The following is a 19,687-nucleotide window of genomic DNA, read 5'->3' as shown; positions in this document are numbered from 1 at the left end:
GGCACCGCGGGATTCGCCCCACTCCAAGATGGCGGCGGGGCGGCCCCGCCCCGGGGCGGTGGAGCGGCGGCGGCGGCGGCCGGGGTGTCCTTGCGGCGGGCCCGGGGCGCGGGGCCATGCTCGCCTTAGTGGCCAGGGCTGCGGTAAGAGCGACACCGGGAGGGGCGGCTCCGCCAGGACCGACCGGAGACGGGGGGCGAGGTGGCGGTCGAGGGTCGCTCCATCGGGCAGCGGGCAGAGTGGGTGGCGGCGAGCCCGGGGCCGTGCGGGGCCTTTACCGGGGGCAGCTCACTCGGTCGCTCCCGGCGGTGCCGCTGTCGGGTCCGGCCCCACGCCCCGGCCCGGAGCACAAGCCCAGGTCCCCGGTCAGGGCCGTGCGCTCGGATTGGCTCGGTGCCACCTTCCCCGGGAGCGGGGCAGGGACCCTGCCGGTGTCAGTCCCCCAGGCCCGCTGGTTTCTTCCCGTGCCTGGCGGCAGCGTGCACGGTAAAGCTGTCCGGGACGGAGATGACAGTGCCAGAATTGTCGGGGTTGGAAGGGATGAATCTCTGGAGATCGCCCTGTCCAACCCCCGGCCAACGCAGGGTCACCTGGGGCAGGTGACACAGGAACGTGTCCAGGTGTGTCTCCAGAGAGGGAGACTCCACACCATCCCTGGGCAGGCACTAGGGGACAGTGCTCTGCCATCCTCAATGTAAAAAAGTTATTCCTCGCAATGAGGGGAGACTTCTTGTGTTTTATTTCGTGGCCACTGCTTCCTCTCCTGTCACTGCGCACCACTGAAGAGTTTTTACCACTGAAGGGAGTCTGGCACCACCCTCTTGACGCCCACCTTGATGATATTTATATGGATTGTTGAAATTCCCTGTCAGCCTCCTCTTCTTCAGATTAAACAGGATGAACTCACAGTCTCTCACTCTCCTCATACGAGAGATACTCAAGTCCCTTAATTATCTTTATGTGCTCCTCTGGACCCTCTCCACCAGTGCCTTGTCTTGTTCTGGGATGTCCAGTTGGGGCTGGACAGCAGGGAGGTGGCTGCTGGACAGGGAGGGGCCAGGGAAGCCCAGGCAGATGGCATCAGTGCCTCCCAAGGTGCCCATCCTGCTGCACACAGGGCAGAGCTGTCAGACCCCTGCCAGGCTTGGGAGCTGCTCTTTGCAGTCCCTTTCTGGTCCTGACAGGAGGAGACAGAGCAGCAGAACAGCAGCCTCAGTGTGGATCCACTCACAGTTACTGAGGGACCAGGCAGGGCACCCAGCTGTCTCTGGGCTTAAGAGGCACTCCAGATTATGATTTAAAAATAAAAGACAAACCTCTGGCATCCTGGTACTCAATTCTGTGGCTGTGCTAAGAATCAGCTAGGAAATTCCTTCTGCCCCCTAGTAGGTGGATTTCCTTTCCCACCAGCTTTGCAGGCTCTGGAAGAGGTTCTTTGCTGTGTTAGGGTTGGGCTGTTCCTCTGTTTGCTGCCAGCTGCCCCCTCAGCTCTGATCACTGTTCCTTCTCCCACCAAATCCTTGAGTTTAACCCCAAAACAAACAAGCAGAGGACAGAAAAGAGGGAAGGTAACAAATGCATTCCTCATTTTAACATACAGTGGCTTCCATGGGTTTGTTTTGGGATCTTCATTGTTACCCCATGGAAAATCTGCAGCTGTTTGTTTGGGATCATCATACTCTATTCAAGCTATGCAGACTGTGCTTTCTGCCCCTCAGTTCATTAGACAGACATGAAGGAGGGGCTGATATTCCTTGTGACTGCATGGCACTCTGATTGCCCTGCTGTGGAGATACTTTTTGGTTTTTTTTAAGAGTTGACAACCCAGAACTCTCCAAATCTCAGCTTGCAATAATGACCACACATGCATGGGGAGTGAGAGCAGTTAGGGTACTGCCCATGGTGCCACCTCCAGGACATAAACTGGGGTCTCTCCTGCCTTATGTCCAAGTACCTCTCCCAACAGCCACAGTAGTTTCATGGTCCAGGCAAAGGCTGAAGGAACAACGTCCCCACTCCTGCCCTAGCTGGAGCCCAGAGTTTGGTCAGAGAGAGGCTCTAGCCAGGTATTGATCGGCTGCCCGGAGGGGCACCTTCAGGGCAGTTGTAGCAATCCAGTGATCTGATAATTCCCGTCCCCTGCCGGGGCTGTGCCAGCCCTGGAGCCCTCTGGTCGCAGCAGTCATGTGGCAGTTGGCTAATGAGGTGACGCCCTGCAGGGGCAGCACATTGTCAGGTGGAAGAGGAGACCCACACAGGCCCAGGGAGAGCTTTACGGTCTGTTCTGTCCTACCGGCCATGGATAGGAAGCAGAAGCAAGCACAGAAGGTACAGTATGCCCAAGCTGCTGTCATCAACACCTTTCATTTCCTCCCAGTCCCACTCTTCTTTCATGCTTCAGTAATTCCTCCTCCTGTTGTTTTTCTCATTCCTTCGGCAAACCTCAATCTCACAGCTCTTCTCAGGTCCCATAAAGACCCAGCTGCCCAAAAAACAGGGCAGTTTCTGGGGGGCTTTGACAACCTTGTAGATTAGCTCTTCCTTCTCTGTGCTTAACTGCTGGGAGGAGGTGTGGGGACAGCTGTTTTCTCACTGTTTTGGAAGTCAAAGGGAGTGTTCTCAGTGGCTTTGCATTCTCAGTACACTGACAATGCAAAGTCCAGAGTCCTGCAGGAGTGTCTGATTCAGTAGATCCATGGGAGAGGGAGGTACAGAGGGAACTGGAAACCTTGAGAGTACTATTGAGCCATCTTCAAGCTGAAGAATGTGCAACCCCGTTCATCCAAAAGGATGTTGTTACTCTTTTTGGGGAAAACTGGTGAGTTGATTTCCTGGTGAGCACTTGGGTTTGCTCTGTTACATTTTTCCAGCCAGGGAAGTGGTTGGTGCTTTTTTTACCCACATGACCCAGTTGGATCGCAGGAGCCTTTTGGCTTCACCCACAGTTTCCTGAATAGACAGAGAAGAGGCATTTTAATCCTACCCCAAACTTAGCTAAATTCTGCTTCCTCAAAGCCAAAAGGGTAGTTTGGTTTGGCACAAGGGTTCTGCTTTTTTAGCCTTATGCTTTTGTAAGAAATAATGAAAGTTTCAGATAGTATATAGGATGATTATTTTTTTCACAACTTTCTTCCCACTTACCATGGGATGGAAGGGTTTGACTTTGTCATCACACGGAGACTCTCAGCTGGAAGGTGTCCACAGAGTGGGGAGATGTGTCATTATCCTGGCAGCATTTTCTCTGAGGAGCTGAGAATAGGTATCTTGGAGATGGAGTTTCTCTTTCACAGCTTTCCTGGATGTCCTGTACCCTTCTCCAGCACACAGCCATGCTCTGCTCCCAGGCTGGGACACCCACGTGCCCACAGAGAGGCTGGGATGGGGTCTCCTAGATCCAGGTTCTTTGCTACCTCAGGAGAAGTTCTGTCTCGACATTTGCTCTGTGCTTTGCAGGCCAGGCCCTGTGGCCTGCTGAAGCAGACAGCTCTAAACAAGATCGTGGGCAGATTCCAGCTGCACCAGGAAGCGCTGCCCCAGCTGCCCGTGCCCCCCCTGCAGCAGACCCTGGACCGGTACCTGCTGGCCCTGCAGCCCATCATCAGCCCCGAGGAGCTGAGCCACACGCAGCAGCTCGTGGCCGAGTTCCGCAAGCCGGGAGGCGTCGGAGAGAGGCTGCAGAAAGGCCTGGAGAGAAGAGCCAGGAAAACAGAGAACTGGGTAGGTCAGGGCTCTGGGCCCAGCTCTGGTCTGGGAGGGTGGAGGGGTGATGTTCATCTCTTCCCTGTCCTGGCTACATCCACTGGTATCTGTGTTTTAATGGCATCACCTTCCTGACCAGTGTGCTGCTGATCTCCCCAAGCTGTGCAAACTCCTCACCAGGGCTTGGATGAGCAGACAGATTATGGCAGAACAGGGAGTCACTGGCCCTGCCTCTGGCTGCTGAAGGCTTGAACCTGTCAGCATCACACAGCTGCTTCAAGAAGTTGAAGGAAACCCTCTGCTCAAGCCCTGCACCAAAAGCCATCCATCCCTTGCTCAAATCCTCCTTTCCCCTTCTACCTGCATAGTACAAACCCCTTTGTTTGCAAAGTGTGGGACAGAACTAGGGGCAGGATGCTGAGACCCATCAGCCAGAATTGGGTTGGACAGCAGCAGCAACTCCCTGCATGTTTTCTTTTTCCATCCCAGCTCTCAGACTGGTGGCTGAAGACAGCTTACCTGGAATATCGCTTGCCAGTTGTGGTCCACTCCAGCCCAGGTGTGGTTTTACCTAAGCAGGATTTTCTGGATCGACAAGGTCAGCTCAGGTAAAATCCTTTTCTACCTTCCCTTAGGTTATAGGTGGGATGAGCTTTTTGTGCTCAACAGGGATGAGGGTATTAAGGCAGATTGGGAATGAGTAATGTGGTCCCCGGGACAGAGCCGTCTTTGCTGTAAGGACAAGGCTGCCAGGCTGTAAGCAAACTCCTGGTTGCACCAGTCTAAATATTTCATCAGGGGAGAAAACCAAAGAGTCTAGTGGTTCAGGTATTAAACAGGAACTATGGAACTACATTGAGGTCTTTGCTCAAGCACAGATCTTCACTGCAAAATGGTCCCATCACTGGCTGAAGACATTGTGAGGATGTATTGGAGGCACTGTGATTGTGTGTGCAGTTAAAGGAGGCACAGAAAGTAGCCCAGGCATGTAAAGGAGATCACCCAGAAATGCCTCTGGAGTTTGCTAGTTTATAGGGATGGAGGAGCCTGACAGGGACTGTCCCCAATTGTGATTCATGGTTTGGGAAACCACAGTGACCAGCCCTCCCACTCCAAGCTTTTCCTTGCAATCAGACCCTGCCATGCCCTCTCTTCCTCGTGGGCTCCCTTTAATTTTACCCACCACTAGCAGTGTGTGTTGAATCCATTTGCAAAACTTCAGCACTGACCTTTACACAGGCACCTTTGCCACAGTTACCAGTCAGCATTGCCCTGGCAGATCACAAGTACCAGCCAGGGGATCAATGAGGCTGGGAACAAATCCTCCCTCCCACCCCTCGATACACCTGAGCAGAGGATTAGCCTCACAACAGTGCAAGAGTACACAAATGTCTTGAAAGCTCTCTGTCGTATTATTCACTCTTAAGTTTTCCAAATAATCTGGAGAGCTGCAAGTGCCCAGCCAGTGGAATTCAGCAGCTGCATAAGAAGGTGGGCTCCTGTTTAAAATAGAATTTAAATGTGTGTTTGCGTAGTTTTTTGCTGCACAAAGAAGTTTGACAGTGCAGCTTGAAACTAAAGCTTCCAAAAGCAAAAGGCAATTTTGGAAAGTGGTGGGTTTTTACTCCTTAACCTGGCAAAACTGCTGGCTGAAAACAAGTCAACCAACCTCTCCTGTCTCCTTGAGCCCAAACTCTACTTCCAGGCTGTTAATTCTTTGGAAAGGAACACAGACACTCTTACTTCTGTTTCCCTTGTGTTTTACAGTAAGGCTGAGGAATTTTAATTGAAAACTACTTTGCAGAATGTCTCATTTCACAGAACCCTTAGGTTCTTGGAGTTGTGTCCTTCAATCTTTCCCTGGAATGGGCAGGCTGAGCCAATCTAAAGGACACTACCTGCAAATGCCAAATGTTGGCACCGCATCACTCAGCCAACAACACAACCCCCTGTCCCTGTGACCTCCTGCCTCCTTCCTTCAGGGACAGGTGGGAGCTCCCATGTCAGAGAAGGCCAATCTAGCTAAGAGAAGGTCACTTCTAGCTAAGCAGCTTGATGTGGCATGTCACAGCCCTGCTGGGAGCTGGCATTGGCACTGTTTACATTGATCCTGGTAAACACAACACCTCAGGGTCCTCATGCAGCACATCTGCTTTGTTTCCAAGCCCTCAGTGCCAGAGGAAGGTTTGCCAGAGTTATGCTAGCAGCAGGATGTTCACTGGGGTAGGAATTCAGTCACCAGTGGTGTCTTAGATGCAGGGAGAAACAGCTGCATCTTGGCTTGACACTCCAGCGTGGCCCCTAGCCAGGGAAGGGCAGAAATCCTTGGTGCTGTTTTAATGCTGAGAATCGGAACTCAGAGGTGATAAAATTGTAACACATCAGTAGCAAACACTGCTGTTAGAGGGTCATTAATGCATGACAATCCTTTCTTGAAAGCTGTCCAGAGTTCCTTGGCTGTGTAGTAAGACACATAAAAAAAGAAAGTGCCACACAGTACGACTATCCAGCAATCTCAAATCACAGCCCAGAGTGGCTGTGTCAGTGAACCAGAGATGGGCACAACAGGGGCTTGGCAGAAAGGCTGAGCTTCCTGAGGAGCAGAGAACAGCTCTGCTAATCCTCCTCAGCTCCTCCCTCAGCCCCAGACACATCTCTGCCTGATCTCAGCTTGTTACATTTGGTATTTTTGCAGGTTTGCTGCCAAGCTGATCGAGGGTCTCCTGGATTTCAAGGCCATGATTGACAAGTGAGTTACTGACCCTCCTGAGAGCTCACACGTTCTTTAACGTCACAGAGAGGCCGAGCCTTGTCCATAAATCTCCCACACAGAAAGGCAAGAGATGACAGCACAGATTTGGGAAGAGATACTGTAATCCCCAGTCCCCTCCAGTGGAAAAAAGCAAACTTACTCTTCTGTCTTCATGTTCTTTGTTTACCTTAATGCTTTCATTGGCATGGGAATGTGCTTGGAGGGAGAGAGCACGACTGAGAGTCTTACAGAGCTTTGCACTTCTGTTTGCTCACAGGACAAGCAACAGCTCAGGCAGCAGGAATTTGAGTCTCTAACATTGGGTTCCTGGTGTTTCTCACCTCCCAGCTAGATGGAATGAGCTATAGAGACATTTGTTCCTCCCTTACCCTTTTTCTTTTGGTGACCAGCAAATCTCTGCTGGACACACCTTATTTAAAGTCCAAAAATATGTTTACCAACACCAATAGTCAGACAAAGTTCAGGGTGGTTGGAATATGACTGCAGAAGCAAGTGATTGAGCCCCTGCCTAGTTCATGAATCACATCAGATACTCATCACTCAGAGGTACAGCCATGGACTAGGTCCAGAGACCTGATTCTCTGGTGTCACAGAAAGGACAGTGTTTTTCCCTTCCCAAATGAAAGGCCAGCAAACAGACTTTTTTTGTAGCCTGTACTAAGAAAGCTGCTAGGAATGGGGAAGGACAGCCCCTTTTAATGCCACCAATACCTTTAGGTTTTGCCAGAGGGAGGGAGGGAGTGCAGCTGCAGGGCAGAGCCTGTGACCTGTGTAGGGAGCACAGGCCTGCTCACACTGATCTGTTCTCTCTCTCCTTCCTCCTTACCTTGCTGTGTGTCCAGTGAGACCCTTCCAGTGGAGTACATGGGTGGGAAGCCCCTCTGTATGAACCAGTACTACCAGATCTTCTCATCCTGCCGCATTCCCGGGCCTAAGCGGGACTCCATTGTCAACTATGCCAAAGGCAAAAAGCAGTCCAGACACATCACAGTTGTTCACAACTTCCAGGTAAGGCAACTGCTGGGTTTTCAAGGTTTGCTGAGGTGCAGGTGTCCCTTTTGCTAGTTGTTATACAGAGGAAAGGGAATAACAAAGTCTCTGCCCACAAGGTTTTTCTCACCAGGGATTTGTTCCTGCTCCTTTTATCCCCTTTGGCCAGCAGCAGAATTGCCACATGTAAGCAGCAGACTAGAGGCAGAAAAATACTGTCTTCCTTCCTCTGTTTCTTGTCCCGGTAATTCCTGTCTCTCAAAGCCCAGAGACCATGTCTGCAACTGGAACTGAAAGTGAAAATTGTATAACAAACCCTCCCACTGCAACTTAGTCTCAGAAACAGGAATTCCTTCTTGGTCCTTGATTACCATGGCTTCATAAAACCAGGACTGTATTTATGCCCTGCAAAGGAAGCTGGACTTGGGTCTCTCAATTCTGAGCATCCTTAAAAAGTCTTGCAGGCTGAGTTCTTTAGCCAGGCCTTACCTTCTCAAAGTAGCTGTTGCCGGTTTCTGGGGCTGGACAATTATCTTCTCTCACTGTCTGTCTCTGTCCTTGTCCACTCTTCTCACTTTCAGTTCTTTGAGCTAGATGTTTACAACAGTGATGGATCTCCCCTTACTGCTGACCAGCTCTTCATTCAGCTGGAGAAGATTTGGAACACCTCTCTCCAAACAAACAAAGAACCTATTGGGATCCTCACCACCAACCACCGAAACAGCTGGGCTAAAGCCTACAACAACCTCCTGAAAGGTCTGTAGAGCCCCTAACACACATGTGCTAACAAACACTGCAGATCCTTGAATAACAAACCTCCCCACTGTGCTCTGCTCAGTTTTTTCTTTTGGAAGCTTGTTTTGGACAGATAACATGAGCTTTCCACCTTAAAGAAGCAATTGTTGCAATCTGTTGTAATTTTTGGGTTGAGAGGTACCGATTCAAAGTATGAAGTTTAGTGAAATCCCAGAGTTTGTGGCCTTGCAAATGGGTAGAATGTAAGAAAATTGAAAAAAGGAGGGTGAATGCAGCATGTTCACACCTGTAACAACCCAGCTGGCTGCAATTTTAATAGCTGTGTACACCCCCACTGAGGTACAGTGGGAACCCAACACCGCGTCCTTCAAACCCATCCTTTCAAATGTCTCTCCTTCCAATGACACAACCCCCACTTTACTCACAGTTCCTTTCTCTCCCAGATAAGACCAACAAGGAGTCCGTGCGTGCGATTGAGAAGAGCATCTGCACCGTGTGCCTGGACGCCCCCATGCCCCGGGTGTCCGAGGACATCTACAAGAGCCGCGTGGCCGCGCAGATGCTGCACGGCGGCGGCAGCCGCTTCAACAGCGGCAACCGATGGTTCGACAAAACCCTGCAGGTAAGAACTGATGCTCTAGAGGTACTGAAGAGGTGGCTCTGGAGGTGTTTCCCGAGACTACAAAAGTCTAAAAACTCCCAGGAACCTTTTGCAGCAAAGGTCCTCATTTCAAGAGAGTGGAAAAACAAGGGAGATGAGGAGTGGTGGCTGATGGTGTGAGATCCTGTGGTTCCCTCTGCAGTTACCAGCATTTGTTGCTGCCTCAGGGACTTGTTTCTTTTCTGCCTCTGCCCACGTTTATTCAGTGCAGCAGGTCTTTGTGTTCCTTATAAATCAATTTTCTGCCTGCGGTCAACAATGCCTCATCTGCTCAGAGGCAGCCCAAACGATGGGAGATCTGTTCCTTGGATCTCCTCCAGGCTTGTCACTTTTCCTGGTTCTGCCAGAAGCTGCCCAATGGCATTTTGTTTAGTTTTTTGAAACATGCACTGCCATCTCACTGCATCTCTCTGATCTCTTCTCCATTCAGTCTTGCCAAGATCCTTCAACAGCAGCTGCTGTTGGAGCTTTTCCCTTCATTAGTTGGTATATCCTGGCTTGCAGATTGTAGCAATGGTGCTTTAGAGGACTCCTCTCGTACCTGCTGAACTATTCAGTATTTTCAGCTGTTTTGTTCTTATTTGGAACTCCACCAAGGGGATAAAGTTTAGATGTTTCAGCTGATTGAAAAGTAAGGGTAAGCCAGCATGTGGCAATGTTATTCCTGTATGGTGGGTGCATCTCAGTAAACCAGAGCCACTGAACCTCTATGAGTGGCTAGAGCACTGAGCACACCAATATGTCAAGCACACCCTTATCCAGGGAATTTTTCAGAACTTTTAACAGTGCTCTCAGATCTTCTGCACCTGCTGAAAGGATTCCACTGCTGTGCTGCTAAAGGAGACCTCTCAGTGTGCAAGGACAGGCTCTGATATAGACAGGGAGACACTGAGGTCTCTCTGGGTATCTTCTGCCTCACACACTGGCTGTCTTCAACACTGTCCTCTCATGCTTCTGTCCCAGTTCATCGTTGCTGAAGATGGCTCCTGTGGTCTCGTATATGAGCACGCTCCCTCCGAAGGCCCACCCATCGTTGCTCTTCTGGACCACATCGTGGAGTTCACGTGAGTCCTGCCCCTGCTTTTCCTCAGCACTGGGGATCCCTTATTGGCACTGTGAGGGGTCTGTCGGGCTGTGACCAGTGTCACAGGGTGTTAGGGAAGGTCTCCTGTGCATTTCTATCCAGGCTGTGGCCTCATGCCAAAGCTCTGGTCAAACTGAACCACTTCTCTGTGCAGGAAGAAACCTGAGACAGGCAAATCGCCTACAGTTCATCTACCAATGCCCAAAAAGCTGCGGTTTAACATCACCCCAGAAATCAAGAATGACATAGAGAAGGCAAAGCAAAACCTCAACATGTGAGTATGGAGAAATGCATGGGTGACTGAGGGAGTAATTCTTGTCCCCATTTGGAGCCTGTCAGTGGTTTAAATGAGGCTTTCCCCACTGCAGCCAGGGAGTTTTCCCAGTGACTTCTGGGCTCAACAGCATTCAGCTGAGCTGAAAAGCACTGCCACAGAGGTGCTAGAAAAGGGTTATTACTGATTCATCCCATTTGCTAAGAAAGAGCAAGGCTTTACTGGATCCAGCCAACAATACTGGAGTATAAACATACACGTGACCATCTAACCTGGTGGAGATTTTCAGCAGTGGCCAAAAATTCTTACCTCTGTGGTACTGCCCAAAGAGATCTATGTGTGCTGGAGCTCTCTGTCCCTGCATAGGTCAGATCCAGATGGCCTGTTCCCTCTGAGCCTTGAGAAAGCAAATCCATCCCACTGTGTTACAAGAATGAGCAACACACAAAGGAACAGTTCCTCTTTCTTTCCTTGTAGAATGGTTGAAGATCTGGATATCAAAGTCATGGTCTTTCATCAATTTGGGAAAGGATTTCCCAAGTCAGAGAAGATAAGCCCTGATGCTTTTATCCAGCTGGCCTTGCAGTTGGCATACTACAGGTAAGACCACTCATAGGTCATTCCTCAACCTCCTCACTGACAGACTCAAACACGTGAGCTTGCTAAAGCTGGCACAGACAAGGCTCTGGCAGGGCAGACTCACTCGTGTGCCTTTCTCCTCGCTGCCCCAGGATGTACGGCCGCGCCTGTGCCACGTACGAGAGCGCGTCCCTGCGGATGTTCCGCCTGGGCCGCACCGACACCATCCGCTCCACCTCCGTGGACTCCCTCAAGTTTGTGCAGTCCATGGACAGCCCTGACAAATCGGTGAGGATCTCAAAGAAGTGGAGTAAGAGGAATCCAGAAAAGAGAAAAGCTGTTTATTTGGCTAACCCTGTGTCATCTGGTTTCAGCTAAGGAGGGCTGCACCCCATATTGAACTAAACCATAGCTTGCAGTATCTTTACACATCAGGGGTTTGATTTGACTTTTCTATCAATGTACTGAAAGCCTGGGAAACATCATGTGGATGTTTCTGAGCCCACCAAAAAGTCCTTTGTAAGGCTGTTCAGCTATTCAAACTTAAGTTCTGCTACTGATGGATGAACTCTTCAGAATGAAGTAATGCTGCCAAACATAATGATGCTAAAATTAAATCTAGTAAATATAGATGAGTTTCATACAGACACACAAAACAGAAATGTCCTCCATGCTAGAGAACAGCCAAAATTAGGTTCTCCATTTTGCAGAAAAACTTAAACAGATTTGTGTGTTCACAGGACCAGGAGAAAGCAGACCTACTGAGGAGAGCCACGCAGGCCCACAGGGAATACACAGACATGGTGAGTGTCCTCTATACAGACAGGCTTGGGGCTTTACCCAGCAAATGAGAGCTCTGGGGAAAGACAAGACCTGAACATCTTTTGCTCCTGACACAGCAGTGTGGCCATCAGTGTTGCAAAGGTCTGACCTGCCATTGCTCTAAAGCCACAGACTAAATCCTCTCTAGCTGGTGTGTTAAGTGTCCCTTGTGAGGGCCTAAAGGAGAAAATTAGATATTACAATAGCTTCATTTCTTACCATCATTGTTGATTATAAACACTGAAGTTGCACAAGGAGTCCTTAAAGCAGAGGGAGTCCATGGGCAGGAACTGTAAGATTGTTTGCACTGGTGTGTTTAACTTCACAGTCCTTACAAACAAGATTATTGGTCTTAAAAGCAACATTTAGTTTCCTTCTAACTTTAGAGACTTTTTAGAAGTGTTCTTTTCTTTAACCCAAAGAAATAGTTTTGCTCAGGCCTGGCTTTCATCTGTCCATCCTTGCTTTCCCCCAGGCCATACGGGGCAATGCCATAGACCGGCACCTCCTGGGGCTGAAGCTCCAGGCAATCGAGGACCTGGTGAGCATTCCTGAGCTCTTCATGGACACAGCCTATGCTGTTGCAATGCACTTCAACCTCTCAACCAGCCAGGTACAACTCATCTGAGCCAAAAGCACTCTCTGTTTCTTTTCATGCCTTCCTTCTCCATGTTTCTCTTCAGTTCCTGTCTGTTAGAAACTCATCTGCATTGGGTCAGAAATTTCTAAGCTGGCTGTCAATCCCACAAAGCTACAGATCTGATCTTACACTTTCCACAGTCCCTCACAGACACATAAAACACTAACATAACCAAAGCCAAGATCACCAAGAGTGGTGTCTAAATCAAAGTGATATCAATTAAATCAGCAGTCAGAACAGCTTTAAGTGCTGTGCTCTGATTCTTACTGAGTGATTCTACTTGTGACTTACTACAAGCTTACCCTGGGGAGAAGCACTCCTGTGCAAATGCAGTGGAAAACACATTGCAGCTAAATAGTAGGATCCAGCACATGTGGTGGGAGGCGAGGGTGACCAAAGGCCCTTCTAGAGATGAGTTTCCTCTGTTGACAGAGCTATTTCCATTTGATGGTTTCATTTTTCTCTGACTGGTCAGAAGGTTTTAATCACATTGTCTCCACAGGTCCCAGCCAAGACAGATTGTGTGATGTGTTTTGGTCCCGTGGTTCCAGATGGCTACGGAGTGTGTTACAACCCCATGGAGGAACACATCAACTTTGCAATTTCAGCCTTCAATAGCTGTGCTGACACAAACGCAGCCCGCATGGCACATTACCTTGAGAAAGCACTCCTAGACATGAGGATCTTGCTCCAGGCTGCTCCCAAATCCAAACTGTAAGAGGGAAACCCCCCAGTTAAATGGGCTATCCCTGATGCACTGAAGCTCCCAGTTCCACAGAAAACAATTCAGAGAACAGCTTGCCCTGGAACCTAAGAAGATATCTACCATTTGTATTCAGCAAGATGTTACAGAATAGTCAACCACAGATGTCAGACTCTGTAGTGAGAGGAAACACTGCCTCAAACCAAAGTAGAACTGAGAGGGCCTCTCCCATCAATGCAAAGTGCACCTTCCTGTCCTCAAAGAGGACACAAATATGATTTTTATGAAAACTACTGAAAGAGAATACAGAAAGCACAGTCCTTGCTAGTGTCTAAATCCATTTGGTGAGGAAGGTAGTTCTTGTCCATGAGAAGCAGGGAATGATTATTGTATGATAGAACTACTGTAAGACCAAGTCTTTTTCCTGGTTTCATCTTCTGAAGAGCATCTTCCAGTCTTCACTGAAGATTTTTCTCCTGCTCGAGCAAAGCCTCATCATTCAACTTCAGCAAGGGGAGAAGGAAGTCCAGCCAGAGCAGATCCAGTCTCATCAGAGTACACTGCACTACTTATCCCAGGCACTCCAACCAGTACAGGCTCTACAGGAATGTTCCTTTCCCCTTGTTCAGGATACTGGGATCTCCTTTGTCTTACACTGACCCTCTTAACAACAGGACATGACTTGATACAAACTAAGGTGATTTTACTGTTTCAGGTTCTTTTTCTTGTTGTTCTTGCTCTGGGCTTTTTGTTAAGCTTCCTGCCATGGTCCTACCATTGATCATCCAGCTCAGCCTTAAGCTTTTTCCCCATAGAGCTTCTACAAAACTCTCCTCATGTAAGTTTTGCCAGCTTTGGCTATAGGTACCTGCACATCTGCAGAGATGAGAAGGAATTTCCTAGGCATTTAGCTTGACACTTGCTCCATTGCACCTTTCTTTGGAGCTGAGGAAAAGAAAAAGATGCTGACTTTTTATTAACAAGCTACATGCCTGATGTCCTTCAGGACACACACATTAACCCAATGTGGTTTTACACCTTGCTTTCAGAAACAGCTTTTTGTGCACAATGTTATGCCTGAGCTGTGGACAAGTAAGGATGATTCTGATCAGGAACTCCAACACATACTTCCATTCCTGGCCCACAGAGTTGAAATCTGTTAAAGGGCAAAGGAAAAACAGCTGCAGAAACCCTTCTTTCACTCTGCTGTAACAAGGCAGAAAATCTTGAAAAACAGGAAGAAAGCTGTAGGGTTTTTTTCTGCACTGTTCCTGCACAGCACCTTTTCTGCCACTCTGGGGAGTTATTTCTTACTGAAATACTACTCCAATCTGTGTCAGCTTTATTCTGTGAGAGAATGATCTCATATGATACTGTTTTTATGTTCAGTTGACAAACTTGAGGCAGTAAAAGATTATATATAAACATTAACATACAATGGTAGCATAGGAACTACTTCCAACCCATCTGTCAGAACCCAAGCTCCTGACTACACTTTTATTTAGTAAAACCATATGGTAATAAAGAATTCTAGTGCTCTTTCTGCAGTAGGAATTCTGTATTTAAATTGCACACCCTTCAAGATGTGTCTGCTGGGATGCCACCATAAATAAGAAGCATTAGGAGTGTGATGGCCTGTTTTGTTAAAAGGGAAATAATTGCAAGGGACATGATCAAAGTGCCTTGATGAACATATATGAACAAATTTGCACTAAAGCTTTTTAAAGTAAAAGAAGAAAAAATAATTCTAATTTGTTTCTCAAAATATACATGCCAATGCTTTGGCTTTTTTTTTCCTGAAAGGATGTTATTTCAAAGCTTCTATCTTATACCTAATAACATACCTTAAAAGAGGAAAATTTAACTGAAACTCACCTGCACAGCCAGTGATTGTATTGAACTTGATTAACTGCCACTTTCATATCATCTACATGGATTTAGTTGATCTTTTAGAAGAATCCTGAATGGAGTGAGACAGCCTAAAACCATGAATAGGAGCACTACAGACCTGCAAGCAGAAATCCCTGCTCTGGTGACTCCTCTGTATCAATCAGACTGAAAACTGCAAGAGGATACTCAGTATTATCAAACTCTAAGTGATTGTGTAAATACTACAGACAAGAACAAACCTTACTGGAATAATATCTGGATTTATGGAGCCTTTTACATGGAAAAAAATACTCATTTTGCTAAAGTAATCCTCCCCCCACACTGAATCAGCCTCTGTTACCAGGGGATGAATTATTTTTCCATGTCTGCAATGCCTTCAGGCACAAGTAGCACCACTGAAGTATTTGAGACTGGCCCTTTTCCACTTCTGTCTCAAAGCGGAAGGCTCTCAAAGCAAAGTGCCTATTAAAGCCTAAGCATAAGCATGTGCTGCTGAGGACTGTACCTCAGAAGATTGGATTGATCTATTCTGGAACTAAATCTGGACATCCCACTAGCTTCAGCAGAGTACAGCTGCAGGGAGCAGACTGAAAGAGATACAAGATTCATAAACCACCTAATGCATCCTTATTAAAACACAGAGCTGAAATTCAGATGAATGAGGTTGATTTTTAAAGTGCTTGAAAGGACACTAAAATCATTACAAGGTTTTCCTTTAAAAACGCTTTTCTTATTGTACAAGTTCTAAAATGTGATGTCCTTCTGGTTTGTATCTTCAAGATTTTTTCACTGTTGACTTACTGAATACTCTTCTCCCTGTTTCTGATTGTTTTATCAAGAGATGCCCATTGTTTTAAAGGCACATTAAGTAGAAGAAACTAAAGCTCCAGAAAAACGACTGATTTGGAACAAATTATTTCAGAAACTCATAGACTGAAAATATTCAGATAACTCTTGGGGTGAGTGCAATTCTTGACACAGCCTGGTAGTGTTGCATGTTTTGCTGGTTAGCTGTGTTAAATACTGTTGGGTAGTGCGATCCATGTCATGCAAAGTTTGGAAATGTTTGTTGAATAAACTGGGACACAATAAACAGATAAATGCTACAAAAAGGCTTAAAACTCCTTAAACACTGCAGAAGTTACATAACTGCCCTTAATGGGACAATGATTGTATGGGGACAGCAAGAACAGTGAACCACAGCATTCTGTCACCTTCCTTTTATTGTCACATCTCCATCCAGCCCCCTTGAGTACAGGGGAGGAATAGAAAGCATCTGCTTGCAAAGCCACATATTCCAAAGAAAACATTCCATTTCAGAAAACTAGTGGCAGGAGATTTCATACAAGTGTAGGATAGTAAGGCAGAGCTCAAATCTTTTTCCTGCACAGCACCATTTAGTTAAGAAAATCCATGGAATCACTAAGGAATTTCTACTGTATATCAAGTATTGCAAAGATTTCTGAAAAGGTACAGCAAAAGTAGGCAGAAGATGCAGATTACAAACAATTCAGAGAGAACAGAGGAGAGTTTATTACAGTGTCTTACAAGAGCTGCTCTTCCTCTCCCTCACTCCTAAGAATTACTGTAGGAAGCATGGGTTTGAAGGCAACATGAAGTGGAACAGCTTTTTACACTGCACTGCTCTCCATGAGGAGATGAACCCTCTTCCCTATGCTCAATAGGTGTTGCCATGTATTTATTTTTTCCAGCAGTCTGTTGTAACAGCTCGAGAGGCTGGGGAAGTGCTAAGCCACTCCTGAAACAATCCACTCCTTCAGCAACCTTGGAAGAGAGGTGTGATCTCTGTTCTGGCTTTGTCAGTGCACTTACAAAAGATATAAAGAGAAAATGAATGGTTTTGCAAGACATAAGTACCAGTTTTCAAACTGAAACATATGGTACCACCACGTCATGGGACCTGCCTGATGTCCTGTCTCATCCCAACAGAGCTGGTCTAAGGCACATCAAATGTCCTTGTGAAAGCTGCAAGATGCCTCTTGATTATGATGCACCTTCAAAGCAGATCCAGTGCTTGGCTCCTTCAGTTATTACAGGATTGCTTATGTTATGCAAGTGCTAAACAGTTCTTAAAAAATTTATATATATATATATATATATATACTTGCTGTACCAACTGAAAACAGATAATTTACTACCCGTAGCTATTTAAACACAGAAATTTAAACAGCCTTCATTCCTGATCTCCTGAATCAGGATCACTTTCTACAGTTTACAGTCTGGGTGTCCAACAGCAGCTCCACACAAACACACAAACTCCTATAGCAACAGGCACAGATGAAAACTTAAAAAAAACCAGGATGAACATAAAAAAATCTGACTTCAAGCAGCTTTATAATGCAGGAGTCTGATTAAAGTGGAGATAGTAAAACAAGCAGCAAGACTGAGATGTGACAGTCATTTTACCTCTGCTCATGACTGCATCGAAGGCACACCGATGACCTTTGAGCCAGTTCAGAAGCTGTCCTTTATCTGTGAAAGTTCAAGTCAATTGTGCTTTGAATAAATACTTCTCTGTAGTTACACTTGAACTGCTGCATTATATACTAGAAATACAGAAAGTGTCCATGCACAGCCCTGAAGCACTTTGAGTATAGCCCTTGGCAGGTCACTGATGGCTCACAGAGGTCGTAGGCATCACCAGCACACAGAGATGGCAGGCACACTCCCACAGAGACACAGCACCCAGAGCGCCACAATCGCCATGGAAGAAGGATGGAGAGCAAAACTTGCTGGTAGGAGTTCAGCATTCAAGGTTACAGCTGCAGAACCCCAACCAAGCTACTGTGATGGAGCCTCTGCTAGGATAAATTCTCTACTTGGAGTTCAGGGATGGAGTCTAACAGGGCTCTTCAAGGAATAATTCAGAGAGCAGCTGAGCTAGTTATTAGTCATTTGCCTTGTTCTTTTGTGGTTGTCACTATATTCATTCATAAAAATCCCTCCCTTAAGCTTTAAAAGAAAAAAAAAATCCAGTGCTTAAGACAGAGACCAGCAACTGAATTTTGTAAGGCTTTGGGCTGACTCTCACTGGAGCACAGCACTGCTTATAACCAATGGGCTTCCCAGTGCCCTCGGCACACTCAGTACAACAAAGCTGTACAGATCACAGCAACCCTGAGATAATAAAAGTATAAAGGAAGAGATGGAATAAATGTGAGATATGTATGATAATCTTGCCACCTAGAAGAGATTCTGAAAAGGACACTCTTGCTAATTACACAACAGGAGCAGCAGTGGAAAAAAATAAGAGTCAGTATATTTGTGTTTTTCCTTTGTTTTACACACACACTCCGCTTAACTGGTATCCGTGCAGGATTCCCTGCAGAACTGTCACTAGTGTTAAAAATCAGATCTTTATAGTCTTTTTGTCTGTACAAAGTACAGTTGGAATTGATTTTGATCTCCCAAACTGACTGCAGAAAGGAAAGTCTTCTTCTCCCTTCTGTCTTGATCAACCCTCCTAGATGCCCTCCCTCCTAAGAACCATGTAAGAATTAGAAGCCCTAATTAAACATGACCAACTTGAGATTATAGTTTTGTCATCTTCTTCCAAAAAAAAAAGTAAAAAAAAAAAGCAAAACACACAATCAACGCCTCACCCACCCCATAAACAATAGTTCCATTTAAAAAAATAAATAAATAGTGTGTATATTTCATGCTGAAAAAAAAAGTCACAGAAAGGATTCATTTTTGGTTTTCCCTCCCCCGAACACGACACCAGGCATTTTCTCCCCCCTCCCCTGACGTAGACACGATGGTACATCCAACCATGTGCATCTGTGTTCAAAATGAGTTTCTACTCCTGCACGGTCCCACATGCATCAGGGAGCATCCAGCTTAGCTGCTAAAGCAGAGCAAAGGCTTTCAGGTTTTGGGTATGGTCCCTGCCTGTTCCTTTGGTCCGTCTGTAAAAAGGCTCCTTGCTGCTCCCAGGTCTCTGCTCTTGTCTGTCGTCTCTGTTACAGCGCGCCCCGGTCCCGTCACTGCAGCTTCGTACCCAGCTTGCGCTGTCTGTTCCTGCAAGGCAGCACAGGGGACCCCGGCTGTCACAGACATATTTTATGGAAAATCCTTTCGCCAGGATCTTTTCTCCTGAGAAGCTGAGAAGTTTCAGCTTCTCCATGTTTTGCTGCTTTGGAATGGGATTTGGAGAATTGTTTACCCAGCGTGTGAAATTGTTTTTACTTGATGACCAATGACAGCCACCTGTGTCAAGGCTGTGAGCAGTCATAAGATTTTATTATCATTCCTTGCTAGCCTGCTGATGAAATCCTTTCTTCTATTTTTTAGTATAGTTTTAGTATATAATTTTCTTTTAATATAATATATATCATAAAATAATACATCAGCCTTCTGAAACATGCAGTCAAGATTCTCATCTCTTCCCTTATCCTGGGACCCCTGCAAACACCACCACACCCAGCCCATCCCAGGGGGCTGCAACAAACCAGAGGCAAATACAGGAGGATTAAAGTATGCCTCTGCTTAGCTGCACACAAAACTGAAGTGACCCTGCCATACCCACCAAGCTGATCATTCCTTCCCACTCTCCACACTCCCAGAACACCCACCCCATCTTCAGTGTAAACAAGCTCACATGGGGATGCAAGATTATAAACAACTGCTTGCAAAAACCATAAGCCAAGGAGCTGAAATGCTACGTAAATGAGATTAAATTCTTGAATCACAGCCTCTCCAGACTCACCTTTCAGATGCAGTCATTAACCCATAACTTTGTATTTCCTTACTTCGAGCTATTCTACCCACAGCAGCCCAAAATTATCAGCTACAT

General features: G+C 46.8%; 2 protein-coding genes across 4 annotated transcripts in view; one reads left to right on the top strand and one right to left on the bottom strand.

The window, feature by feature from the left end:
* Positions 1-53: 53 nt before the first annotated feature.
* Positions 54-19,260, top strand: CRAT (carnitine O-acetyltransferase). 3 transcript variants are annotated; one of them, XM_066562749.1, is made up of 15 exons: positions 54-143; positions 2,220-2,328; positions 3,454-3,717; positions 4,189-4,307; positions 6,395-6,448; positions 7,315-7,480; positions 8,044-8,218; positions 8,662-8,840; positions 9,843-9,943; positions 10,118-10,237; positions 10,715-10,837; positions 10,969-11,104; positions 11,557-11,619; positions 12,114-12,251; positions 12,781-19,260. In XM_066562749.1, exons 2-15 carry the CDS (start codon positions 2,299-2,301, stop codon positions 12,994-12,996), a joined length of 1,884 nt encoding a protein of 627 aa, XP_066418846.1. In that variant the 5' UTR covers positions 54-143; positions 2,220-2,298; the 3' UTR covers positions 12,997-19,260. The 3 variants fall into 3 exon arrangements, with proteins under 3 accessions (XP_066418846.1, XP_066418847.1, XP_066418845.1); XM_066562750.1 differs by lacking the exon at positions 2,220-2,328 and having other exon boundaries at positions 86-143; XM_066562748.1 differs by lacking the exon at positions 54-143 and having other exon boundaries at positions 2,107-2,328.
* The window catches only part of DOLPP1 (dolichyldiphosphatase 1), a 14,826-nt gene continuing 13,268 nt past the window's right edge, over positions 18,130-19,687 (bottom strand). The window contains exon 8 of the mRNA XM_066562752.1: positions 18,130-18,912. Coding sequence (XP_066418849.1) covers positions 18,876-18,912 — 37 coding nt within the window. The 3' untranslated portion in view covers positions 18,130-18,875. The remainder of the gene's footprint in view (positions 18,913-19,687) is intronic.

The sequence above is a fragment of the Molothrus aeneus genome, chromosome 19 (genome assembly GCF_037042795.1).
Source record: "Molothrus aeneus isolate 106 chromosome 19, BPBGC_Maene_1.0, whole genome shotgun sequence".
In the NCBI taxonomy this organism is placed as follows: domain Eukaryota; kingdom Metazoa; phylum Chordata; class Aves; order Passeriformes; family Icteridae; genus Molothrus; species Molothrus aeneus.
The sequence above is the reverse complement of the archived record's forward strand: the minus strand, read 5'-3'. Positions and strand labels throughout refer to the sequence as shown.

Bases quoted from the DNA above. Each gene is read 5' to 3' on its own strand.
- CRAT (XM_066562748.1), top strand. From the start codon at position 2,185: ATGTGGCAGTTGGCTAATGAGGTGACGCCCTGCAGGGGCAGCACATTG. The intron at 10,238-10,714 runs GTGAGTATGGAG...CTTTCCTTGTAG, and splicing joins GCAAAGCAAAACCTCAACAT to AATGGTTGAAGATCTGGATA. The intron at 11,105-11,556 runs GTGAGGATCTCA...GTGTGTTCACAG, and splicing joins TGGACAGCCCTGACAAATCG to GACCAGGAGAAAGCAGACCT.